General features: G+C 48.2%; 1 protein-coding gene across 1 annotated transcript in view; it reads right to left on the bottom strand.

The window, feature by feature from the left end:
* SCARB1 (scavenger receptor class B, member 1) overlaps positions 1-8,905 on the bottom strand; it is a gene marked incomplete at its 5' end in the record, with an annotated part of 11,989 nt that extends 3,084 nt beyond the window's left edge. Inside the window, 8 exons of the mRNA XM_010020934.1 lie at positions 611-684; positions 2,321-2,439; positions 3,077-3,243; positions 5,109-5,220; positions 5,818-5,914; positions 6,224-6,427; positions 6,871-7,012; positions 8,748-8,905. Of these exons, the coding sequence (XP_010019236.1) occupies positions 611-684; positions 2,321-2,439; positions 3,077-3,243; positions 5,109-5,220; positions 5,818-5,914; positions 6,224-6,427; positions 6,871-7,012; positions 8,748-8,905 (1,073 nt within the window). The remainder of the gene's footprint in view (positions 1-610; positions 685-2,320; positions 2,440-3,076; positions 3,244-5,108; positions 5,221-5,817; positions 5,915-6,223; positions 6,428-6,870; positions 7,013-8,747) is intronic.
* Between the last annotated feature and the right edge of the window lie 3,025 nt (positions 8,906-11,930).

Below are 11,930 nucleotides of genomic sequence, written 5' to 3'. Positions count from 1 at the left end.
TCTTCAGCGAGCTGCTCCCCCCTTAAGGGACCAGGTCCAACTTGGCCCTTTCACACAAAAGCAGAACTTATACTTCTATTTGTGCTTAACAGTAAGTGCCATTCCAAATCTGGGCTCCAGGACATGAACTCAGTGAACTGGAATGCTAAACTTCACACGGCTCCAAGACATCTCAGTCACCTGCACGGTACCAGAGGGTGCAAGCTCACAGCTCTGGGGCTGTCTGCTGGTGTATGCCCTAAAGCCAGTCAAAGCAGCAAGAGCCATTCTGTTTGCTATCAGAGCTGGAAGTATCTTTTTGGACACAGGCTACAACTGTCAACCCTGTAGACAGAGCGTGTTTTGCCTCTTCAGTGTTGGATGTGACACCTTCTGAGCAGCAGCACAGTGCAGAAGAACCACTCCTGCACCTCACCAGGAGGAACCATCCACATACTGCACTGCTAAAGGATGTCACTTCAAGGGCACTGTTATAGCTGGCATTTCATCACAGGAGCCAGCTGGCTTCTGCAACCGTGACAACTGGTAATGTTAAAGCTACTTCATCTCTGGGGACAGTAAATTCTGCTCAAGGAAGGGAGATGGACATTTCTAAAAGGTGACTACTTACATTATACCAGACACCTGCTTTATGTACAGGTTCAGCTGGAGCTTGATGGAGCAATTCATGGGGATGCCAGTCAACTGCACAGAAAGAGACCAACCAGTTCATCAGTAAAGCCAACATTTGACTTGAGAGCTTTGCAGAAGAGCAACCCTTTGCTTTCCATTCTCATTGCTCCGGGTACCACCAGACTGGATCATCTAGAGCTCCACTGCAGTCCCCACACTTAAGTCCAGGAGCATGGCTGAGGTTTCCACCAAAGCACAAACATCAGGCAGCCAGGCACCACTCCCCAGGCTCTGGGGATGACTGCTCACTGAGGAACAGCACTGTCCCCATGGCAGTTTGCAGTTGTCCCCATCACTTGAACACTCACCCTCCAGTGAGACTGCTGCAGCACCTCCCTTGGGGTGGTCTGAAGGCACAAAGTTAACCTGGACACATGTGGCTGCTGCAGAAGGCAGCACGCATTCAGCAGGCAGACAGCACCAACCAGGGAGGTGGTGTGTGACCCAGGGCTTGTGAGACTCAACATAAGCAAGTTCAAACTACCAAGCAGTGTATGTTATCTGTAAGTGACCCCCTACACAGGGTGTTTCAATAGCAACTTTGGTGTTTTCTGAAGCCTGATAAGTGTCTTCTGTTATTCATTCTACCAGCAGCAGGATGGAAATGCACCAATGCAAAAGATTTGTGCATACAGGAAAGAACAAAATGCTTCTCATAATGAGGAACAGACATCACTGTCCACCAACATCCTAAGACCATGAAAATACTCCACTTCAAGCTAGTCTTGATGATACCCATTAAGGCATTGGTTTCTCATGACACTGCAATTTTGCAACACATTTTTAAGGGCAGAGTTTTTGCTGGATTGCCCGTTTGCACTCAGCAGGCCGCAGCCAGATAAGAATACAGTTAATTGTACTGTTATCAGTAGATGTTTGATACTGTAATAAACTTAATTAGATTTCCATAACTGTGATAAGAAAAGCAGAGAGAACCCAACGCCTAGATAAGCAGCACAGCTTGCCTTGCCTCAGGAGGGGAATTTTTTTCTTGCTTGAACAAACATCACAGTGTTTGGAAGATCTGACCACATGCCACACAGGCCATGGGTGGAAGATCCCAAAGTCCCCTCCTCATCAGCAGCTGGGACAACAATGGTTCAGGACACCCCAACTCATCACCAGTGGAGCAGTAACCAAGAATAGATATAGATACATGAGAAGTGTAACACAGCAGCAGCCAGTTAAATGGGCAGGTTGAGAGACTGGAAGAAGCCAGCCCAAAAACAGTGGTGACAGCTTCAGCTGCAGCATGGTCTGACTTTGCCAGTCAGTTCTCATACGTAGTTGCAGATCTGGGGCATAACTGGGCTGCTGCTAGATACACCTCTTGGTGTTATAGTCCTGAGTCAGTGGAAAGAACTTGACTGTGCTTACCAAAACAATTACGCTTATAATTGGTTCTGCAATTCTCTAGAATCCAGGCTAATTATTCAATTAGTTTATGACTGTGACATTTTTTATCTGCACATGTCCTCGCCAGTCTTTGCACTATGGAACCTGCTCAAATCAGTATCACGAGAGCAGAGCAAGGCCATCACGCAGCCGGTGTCAGGCTCCCCGCTCAGCCCAATGGGACCCCCGAGGCACAGTGAGGCTCCTCCATGGGTGAGGACCCCAGCAGGCTCACGCTCACTCACACACTCACTGGGTGCACGTCGAGGAAGAGCGCATGCTGGTCCTTGTTGGGGTGCAGACCTTCAACGGCGTCCAACAGGACCGGGTCAGCGTTGTAGAAGTGAGGATGTGAAATGAATATCGGAGCATCTGGATGCGAACAAAGACACCTTAAGTTCATCCAAACCCATCTGAGACTTTTTTCATGATCTTTAAGCTATTGCAGCACTTGTTCTGAACAGATTTTTGTACTTTTCTCCTCCCAGTCACAAAGCTCCTTCCCTTCCCACCCTGCAGCTTATTCCATTGCTCTGGGAGGGTAAAGACGCAGTGTTTAAGCCACGCTCTCCCTCCTATGCACCATACAATGCCCTGGCAACTCGCTGTACCCAGACACAGGCTGGGGCACAGAGTCTGAATTCTCACACTCCTGCACAACCTGCACTCGATGTCCAAAGTTAACATTTAACTTAGCAGCTACACAGCCTGCCTCTTCCCACCCATGCTCCTCTGCCTACTCCCTCCACAGCCCAGGGGACATAAAACTCCCACCATATCCTTAGGCATTCCCACAAATGCCAGGCTGTCACAGACCAAAGGGACTTTGGGCACAAGGATTTTCCCTCTGTCCCTCCTTGCTGAGATGCCTGCAAGTGAGAATACCGTGTACAAGACCCCAGCACTCTGGCAGGTAATAGAGCCTGTTCTCCAGACAGCCAAGCTCATATCACATCCCCACCATTTAATACTGCTACAGCAGGGAGAGCCTGAGGAGGAAAGGACTTACTCAGTCTACAGGTACTGACGTTCTGGATGCCAGACTCCCTGCAGGGGCAGAAGCCTTCATTGGGTGGATAGTCCGTGCCATTGGCAAAGAGAGTTTTTGGTGCCACGAAGCGATAGGTGGGCACACCCTGAAACTTCCCAGACTGCTCGTACACCAGCGTCATGGATCTGGAAGGGTTTCATTGGGGAAGGATCAGGATTAGACAACAGGTTCCCAGCCCAGAACTGGGCTCTTATCTTTGCTGGATAAGATGCAGTTGCAACGTAACTTAGACTTTGAGATCCAGATAAACACTCAGAGCAGTGCTTCGGATGGGGAATGAGTATTTAAGCCATTTGCTTTCCATGTTTTAAACGCAGATAAAGGGTTGGTCAGCACTAGTCACGAAGAGAACCCACAGGCTTATAAGTCTGTTTGTAGTATCAAGGTGAGATTTGTTTATAGGCATATAGTAATCCCCAGGGCTGCTCTCCAAGAGATAACACCCTCTTTGTGCAAGCCTTGGCTCTGAAGTGCTCAGGGGACATACACAAAGGATGGACACTGACTAAATCTCCTTTGCAGCACAACTTCAGCATAGAGGCTGTCAGAGGAGTGGAAATTTTTACTACATTATGCAGCAAGACTCTTGATACAACAGGCTAGTGATGTTATGCTGCATTACTGCTACCAGTTGTAAGGATAAGATGCAAGTTTCCAGGAGGGAGGTTTGCTCCTTTCACACTTAAGCAAGGCCTACAGGGAAGCAGACAGCCTGGGCAGGGGAATGCTTATTCCTACAGACACTTTCTGACAGCAGAACCAAGTATGAAGGATTAAGAGCATGTTCAGCAGTTACATGCATGACTCTTAGCTGTGCTCACCTTCCGGCCAGGAGGCAGAGGCTGCTGCAGCACATCAGCAGGGTAAAGCCTTGCCTACCTTGCAGGGACATCCAGGTAGTGCCATATCAGCATCAGCTGCACTTAATGCGCTAAGAGCACAGATGTTCCCTGCAGTAAGGCAGTTATGCCTGATCTTTGTGATTCCTTCCTACCAGCCAGGCTAGCAGAGAGGCTGAGACAGAGATATGAGGAGAAGAGACAGCAGAGCCACCTCCCCCAGAGCACTTTCAGGCAGGAACCTCCTGTGCTAACAAGAAACCAAGTATGGTTTTGTCCCCTTCACTAGATGCCTTGCCAAGAAACAAGCTCTGTTCCCTAGTAGCTCTACAGAAACAGGCATGTGTATTTAAACTTTGATTACTGGTAAACTTCCCTGTAAGTTATTTGCTCCAGTGTCATCTTGGTATTTGCTGATTCCCCTTATGTAGAAGAATTCCTGCACTAATACTTGGCTCAGCTGACTTTGCTTGTTTGAAGAGGTCATTGTTCTCTATTCAACAACAGCACTTGTTTGTTTTGCAGCACTATCTACAAAGCCTGAATTAACATTATCTTCCCCAAGCTGGGGACAGGGGGTTGTGCCATCTCCTGTCTCCCCTCCTTCCACCCTCAGAGAGTTTCCCCTCAGGCAGGCTCTGCAGGGTACTTTAACCCCTGGGTGATCAGCTTAGGTTAGGGTGTCTTATACAGGACAGACGCAGAGCAGCACTGGAGCAAGGCAGCAAAAAAAGAGAAGAAAAAGCAGCAGCCTGGCAACAGGGGCACAAACCCCCGCAAAAGCACTTCTGCAACCGTTTAGTCAGCTGAAATAGTTCTGCAAATAGTTATAGCTGCATTTCCTTGTGACAACTCTTACTTTTCCCTCCCACCTCCCACATCTTATCTAGACGGGTTATTTTCTACTGATTCAACATGGGCAAGTTTTACTTCTCCAAGTGATCCGGGAGGTATTTATGAATACCACAAGACACTGCTAATTAGACAACTACACTGTTTGCAAAGCTCAGATACTGCAACACGGAACCGTAGCTGAACTTCAACTACAGAGAGGAGTCCTGAGCCCTCTGCGTCACTGCACAGGTATGCTGTGTGCACAGGAAGAACGCTGCATCTCCTGCACAGGGACACGCTGGCAGCTGTGGCCTCACCTGCAGGCATCTGGGCTGTAGAAATCCAGCGATGTTGGGGACATGAATGGTGGCCACATCTCTCCTGCTGTCCCATTGATCATGTTGCATCCACGGCTCCGCCAGTAGTTCAACAACACGACAGAAGTAGAGAGAAGAGCTCACAACAAGGAGAGAGTTGGCTTCCAGGCCTGCATGGGACATCCACCACTCTACACTGCTTCCAGAGCAGCCTGAGATTGCAACACTGAAGAACTTCCACAATCTTTCCCATTCAAACATCTGCCCAGTTAGTGGAAAAACATAATAAGATCCACCAGTCTCAAGTCCTCCCACAGGCTGGTCTGTAGATTCAGCTGATTTTAGTTAAGAGTGGAATCCCACAAGGGAAGAATAAGCACTCCTTTAACAAGAAAAGGAACACCTTAAACACAGGCCATGGGACCCTTGGACTTCAACTTTAGAAGCAACCAGCTCCAACAGGATTTCAAGGGAATCCAGGTAACACAGATGATGAGCTGAACTTAATCCTTTATGTAAGCCTCTTGCTACAGATAATAAGAGCTACCTTCTGCCAATTTGCCAGGACAGAAGTTGCAGCAGTTGAAGTCCTGTAGAAACTTGCCTTCGAATCCAAGGCCCAGAGACAGAACAGCACCAAGAGCTTTCAGTTTATCATGCTTTAGATCAGGCATTGCCCCCATATTACAGGTTTTCTGCCTGACACTTACCTCCTTTAGCCCATTCCATGAATCCACCATGTGAACTTCACTGATGTTCTTCATACCCGTGTTCACTGTGAATAGTCCTGAATTGGAGTTGTTAAGCTGCAGAGGAGAGAAGCTAATTTTTAATCCATTATACACAGCAAGACTGCAGTAAGTTACTGACTTCACATACTTCTCAGCTCTAGGGGTGCTTCACATACTGTAAGCTACTGAACTTTCATTCATTTCTGTTGCCAGCAACAGCTTCAAACACAAGCATTTCTGCCCAGGGAGAGAACTAAGGCAGCCTGACACAACCACCAGCACCACATGGCTGCTCCAAACACTTTGTGAGGGGATTGAGTGTCTGACCTACCCCCAAGACAAACACTGCTGTGATTTTAGTGTTCCCAACCACAGTTTACTCACCTCTACAAGTAAGCCAAATTTTCCCTTGAAAGGGATCATGCCAGGAACAATCATATTTATTGCATCTATAAGAGGGTCTTCATAGCCCCACATGATCTCCCCAACTGTCCGATTCATGAACGCCTCCTGTTTCAGGCCAGCCAGGGCTCCACTCAGCAAAATCTTCACAAAGTTTGGCAAGTTTTCCATCATTACAGCTGCTCCCTGGGAAAGAAAACAAACCTGAGATGAGAGGCCCATCTTTACCTAAGAGCAAGCAATGCATCTTTGGTGCTCAGCAAGGTCCTTTGACTACATCAATCTACATCCCTCCAAAAGTCTTTTGGACAAAGTGAGACTCGCCATTTATCCCCAGTTTTGGAAGAAAGCAGTTGAGGGCTCACAGGCTTCCTTTCCCCAGAGGATGCTCAGGCAAGGTTGCAGACTCAAGCCCAGCTGCTTTGCCAGCCCCTTTGCACACTCTGGGTTTGGAAGGGTAACAGCCCAACACAACAACCAGCACCCAGAAAGCTGAAAATTGCATGTTATAAGCTTAATCACTTCATTGCTTGATTAGCCTTGAGCCCTAAACTCTGAGTCAGTACTGAGCATCACCGCCCTCCCCTCAAGCTCAGAAGTTGGTACCTATCCATGGAAGAAGTTCTTACCATCATCAAGATGTTTGGCACAATGATATAGTCATCTTCACGGCCATTGGACAACTCCGGCTGGAAGAAGAGTTTCCGATATTCCAGGAAGGAGACAGTGTCATTGTCATGGAATGTGATATTTGTCTTATACCTGAACTCCCTGCAAAGAGATGGGAGAGATCATGGGAACCTTTCCCCAGGCAGTACCCCTGCAAAGCCTGTGGAGTAAGGAGAGGCTGCACAGGCCCACGCTTGCTTCCGAAGAACAGAGGAAGGAGACCAAACCCCAGCAAGAAGCTACAGCACAGCAGGGAGGCAGCATCCCAGGAAACGGGCGGTGTCAACCTCACACCCCAACTAGGGTTAGGGTCTAGCAGGAGAAGGTAGCAGCCTGGGAGCAAGGCATCCCTGACAAATTGGATTCTGTAGCAACTTGCAGACACAAAGCGCTTCTCTTCACAACTCAAAACCCAGCTGATGAGAAGTTTGAGGGAAAAGCATAAAATCCTCTGTGACTGCACCTACAGCCATTGAAAAGCCCAGCCACACCAGGGAGATGCCCAGATAAGCAACCTACACCAACACACATGTCCAAATAACTTCCAGAACAGAAGATGACCAAACTAGATGCCACAAGACCCAGAAATGAGCCCACAATGATTTGCCGCAGATCTCCCTGATGGTTCTCAGGTTCAGGGCAGCTTGATCTTCCATCGTGGCTCTTCTGCCCCTCAGGGCTTTAGGTAGTGCCACCTCCTGCACACTGTCCAGCACTGCTCCCCTTCACTCCATGCTATAGGGGCAGCTCAGTCGCATGGAGGCCGTGATGCTCCACAGTAGCATGAGGTTGTCCCCAACACTGCGAGCCTGTTACAGCTCCCAAGGGAGCTGAAGCTCAACCCACCAGCAAAAACAAAGTCCTTTATTATGGAGACTCTGTTTTATAGTGCACATTAAGGAAGGGCACTAATCTCACCCAGCGGGAATACAAGGACACTAATAAGCTTTGCCCCTTTGTTTATTCTTATTTACAGCGAGGGAAGCCTTTTTCCCAAGCCAAGTGGCTGATGCGATCACAACATACAGAATCCACATGGTGTTATGGTGTGACCTGGCAAGCCCAAAGGAAACAAGGGCCAACATACTGCCAGGTTTCCCTCAGTGCTACTGAAACAGCTTTGGATTAAACCAGTAATCTTTCTGCCTGAGCTTGCTTAGGCTGCTGACCTAACTTTGCCTACATGTGTAGGCAAACACATGCTACTTAGGGGTAAGTTCACACCCACAACATTGGCCATCACTTCATGTTACAGGTCCAGAGAAGCATATGGGGCTTCAACGACCAGGACCATCCTCAGCCATGGCAAATAGACCCAGCCCTGCCGTAGGTGGGCCTGATCAAGCTGTAGTGCTCCATAATGGTTTTCATAACGAGCCCACTCATTTTAGGCTGATTCTGGGTCTCATGTTGGGCTGGCCTAAGACCTCTTACCCATGAAATTTGGTATTGAGTTGACTCCAGCTCTGGATCTGGACTCTTAAATGTAGAGTGAAGATAAAACAAGTCCACTCTGAAGATAAGGCTTGCCCACCACCACACCAACACTCCTCATGCCTGTGTTTGGAGCATATTAGCTCAGGTCTGGCTGCCCAACAGGTCCCAGCACAGGACTAAGCTCCACAACTCAGTGAAACACAGGCCAAAGGTCCTCCTACTTCTGGCTTTAGCAAGATCAGGGCAATTAGAACACGTGTGTCACCTTAAAATCCTACACCACCAGCCTTGCTCCAAGTATGCTGATGCTATGCTCCCATGCCAGAGGAGTTAAGCAGAAGCCTGGCAGGCAGCATGGTGAATGGGCTCATGCCTAGCTGGACCACAAGTGGTACCTGACCTGTAAACGTAGGGTCCATGCTGGTTCAGCACTGGCTTCGCTCCCTGGAGGACCTGTTTGGGATTCAGCACTTCAAAGAAATACACTGACATGTAGAAAGGAACAGGAACGTCTCTCCACATCTTAAAGGAGATGCTGTTGGGGTCGATCCTGACATTCTGCAAGTGAAAAGACAGAGTAAGGAGACACAACTCTTGGACTCGGTGGCTGCAGCTGAGCACATCCACCCTCAGCTCCACGTCAGGCCCAGCTGAAGGTGGCAGTTCCTGCAGGGGCTCTCCAGAGGATCCAGGCATGTTATGCAGACTGAAACTGAGCCAGATCTAAACCATGAACTCTTACATACGCAGAAGCATCAAGTTCATGCCACAGGATGTCTGTAGGCTTATTTATGCAGGCTCAGCTTCCCAGATCCTACCCACAGGATTTCAGAGCTCTTTTGATGTGCTGGAGGCTCACTTTGAATTATAACAAGCCAGCACTGAATTATTCACAGCTCTGCATATCTGACTTGTTGCATATAAACTACCCTGTCCTGAAGTCCTCTACTCACCTGCAAGGTTTGGCAGCTCCATGCAGCCAAAAGCAGGCAAAGGCTGGGAAAGGCATCACACCCATTGGCACAAGTATATGGGTACCAGCTGGGAGGACCCACTAAATTCCCAGAAAGCAGATAGAGAACTAAGATGGCGACTTAGCTGGGTCCCAACAGCACCATTCAGGACACTCAACTGCCATCCTGCAGTGACTCATAGATGGTCATAAAGCAGGTCAAAGGCAAAACACAATCGTGGTTCCCATATCACTGTCTTGTTTGCTGGGAAATGCCTGCAGGAGCCCAAACGTGACTGAAGCCCTCATCAGGTTCCCAGCCCAGGAGCTGGCATCGGGGCACATCTGTTTCAACTCCCTCCCAGCCTTCTGGGAATTGCCTTACAGACAAGAGCCTGTTCGTTCCTTCTTGAGCACTTAATCTGGAGGAGTTCCACCATAATCTTTGCTTCCTCTGCAAGCACAAGCCTTTGTTACTTTGGTTAAGTAACCCAGCCAGCTTATGGAAGCAGGTTTGATCCATTAATAGCCGAAGGCACATGGCTGTTATCCCTTTGCAATTCAGTTTCACAATGGCCCTCCTGCCCTGGAGCAACTTGATCTAAAGATGCATATATTTACTGCTACGTGTGGTTGATTTGTGAAAGTTGCTGGAGGCTTCCCTGCAAATCCCCATCTTCAGCAGTTTCATGACTAGGCTGTGCTACCTGAAAGCAGAAGCAGCAGCAATAGGACAAGTTTTTATCTAGCCGACTTCATAATCCTGACTCCTGAGTGTCCAACAGAGTATGAGCAGCAACATCAGCTTTTCTTCACTTGCTTATTCTTGCACTCCGTGGATCCCTTCTCGCATACACATTTATCTATACACTATGTTCCCAGTCAGATGGATCTGGCTCCCTGCTACATTTCACAGCCTTCTCCCATCTGGGCACAGCAGCTCGAGGTACTTCACAGATGCTACTAATTAAGATCTACTTCGGGTAGCTTTAGAATTTAGCTACTTGTAGGTCGAAACAAACATGGTCATATGCCTAAAATAAAAAGAACATGTTTCACTTAGGTGGGCTATAAAGTATCACAGGATGTTTGACCCCTCCTGACCAGACAGTGCTCAAATCCTGCTCCTCCAAGAGGGAGGCTTCAGCCACCCTGCTCAGTAAAACCAAGAGCTGAGGTTTCCTCTTCAAAGAGGAGCAGTCATGCTGTGCCCAAGTACAACCTCAGCGTCTGACCCCATCTTCCACATCCTCTCACCACCATCCTCATCACCACCCTGCTAAAAGAGCAAAGACAGTGCTGTCAGTCTTCTCCCAGCTTTCAGGCAGGACAGTACAAGAGCTCCCAGGTGGAGCAGAAACATCAAGCGGCAGATGGATGAGTTGATGCAGTCTTACTGTGTTAAAGATCTTATCTTAGGTCTATGGCACTGCAGGGGCTTACAGAAAAGCAACGTTCCCAGGTTTTGCAGGTTCAGATACAGCTTCTGATACAGATTCAGCTTCTGCAATGAGGCAGGAGACGGGCTCCAGGTTTCCTGTTTCTACCCTGTGTTCACCTACAGACTTAAAAGACACACTCAAAACTACCGCCTCTTTGCAGCTATGTGTTTTTCCATCTTGACAGAGCTCAGGAACAGGAGGCTGTGGATATTTCTCATCACCCTGGATATAACTCAGTTATTTTTTCTATTTCACATCAAGCTTCATGAGAGCTCAGGACCATTTTGGGTCATGCTGAAGACTCAGAGACCAAGGGCTTGAGATAAAGGGAGAAGAAACAAGGGCTGGTATTTCCTCATCATCTGTTCTCATTGCAAGCTACTAGGATTTAGCTAATCAGGTAGAAAGAACCAGGATTAGCTAAAATTAGGGCAGAAATGGTTTTGCACCAAAAATGTCACTCCTGTTCTGCAGACGCCATTCAGCATTTTGCAGGTACCAGCTCCTGATGTCCATGAACTGAACAAAGATTGATCTTTAATGCTTAAGCCACAAAACTTTGTGTGGCTTTGCCCAGGCTGCAGCATTTCCAAAGGATATGTTTAAGTAGAAGTTCATTTTCAGCAGAGACTTTGCAGCACATGTAGCCACAGCCATCGGCTATGGGATATTTATTCACCTCTTTCATCAGAAGCACATTTCCAGGTGCTAACCAGGAAAGCTTGGGGAAGTACCTGGGCAGGGACACATCTCCTCTGGGCAGGGAGAAAAAGGTTTCACTAAATGTGGGAGTGAGCCAATTCGATTGTTACAGCGGGATAAGGCGTCCCAGCAGCAAGGAGAGGAGTGCTAGTTCTCAAGACCGTGCAGCACTGAACAAACCAACTCCATCCACAGCCTCACGTCTTAACCATAGGGAACAAACACCCTTTCGGCCTCAGGACACTTCCTGTGGATAAGACTGGTCTTCAGAGAAGCAACTCTTTAGGTTTTCAATGACTTGGAGGTTACTCCATGCACAAGGCTCCTTCGGAGAGCCCTCCTGCACATCATGTGTCCTGTTTCCAGTTTGGGGATTGTCTTGCCAGAGTAAGTCTGAGCCCGTTAATGAAAGGAACAATTAGTGCAGCAAATCAAGGCAGCAGGGACAGAAGGAAGGACTGGTGCTGGGCACAGTGCTCAGCTTGCC

The sequence above is a fragment of the Nestor notabilis genome, unplaced genomic scaffold, assembly GCF_000696875.1.
Source record: "Nestor notabilis isolate BGI_N333 unplaced genomic scaffold, ASM69687v1 scaffold11708, whole genome shotgun sequence".
Taxonomy (NCBI): domain Eukaryota; kingdom Metazoa; phylum Chordata; class Aves; order Psittaciformes; family Psittacidae; genus Nestor; species Nestor notabilis.
Note: the sequence above shows the minus strand (reverse complement) of the source record. Positions and strands in the feature narration are given on the sequence as shown.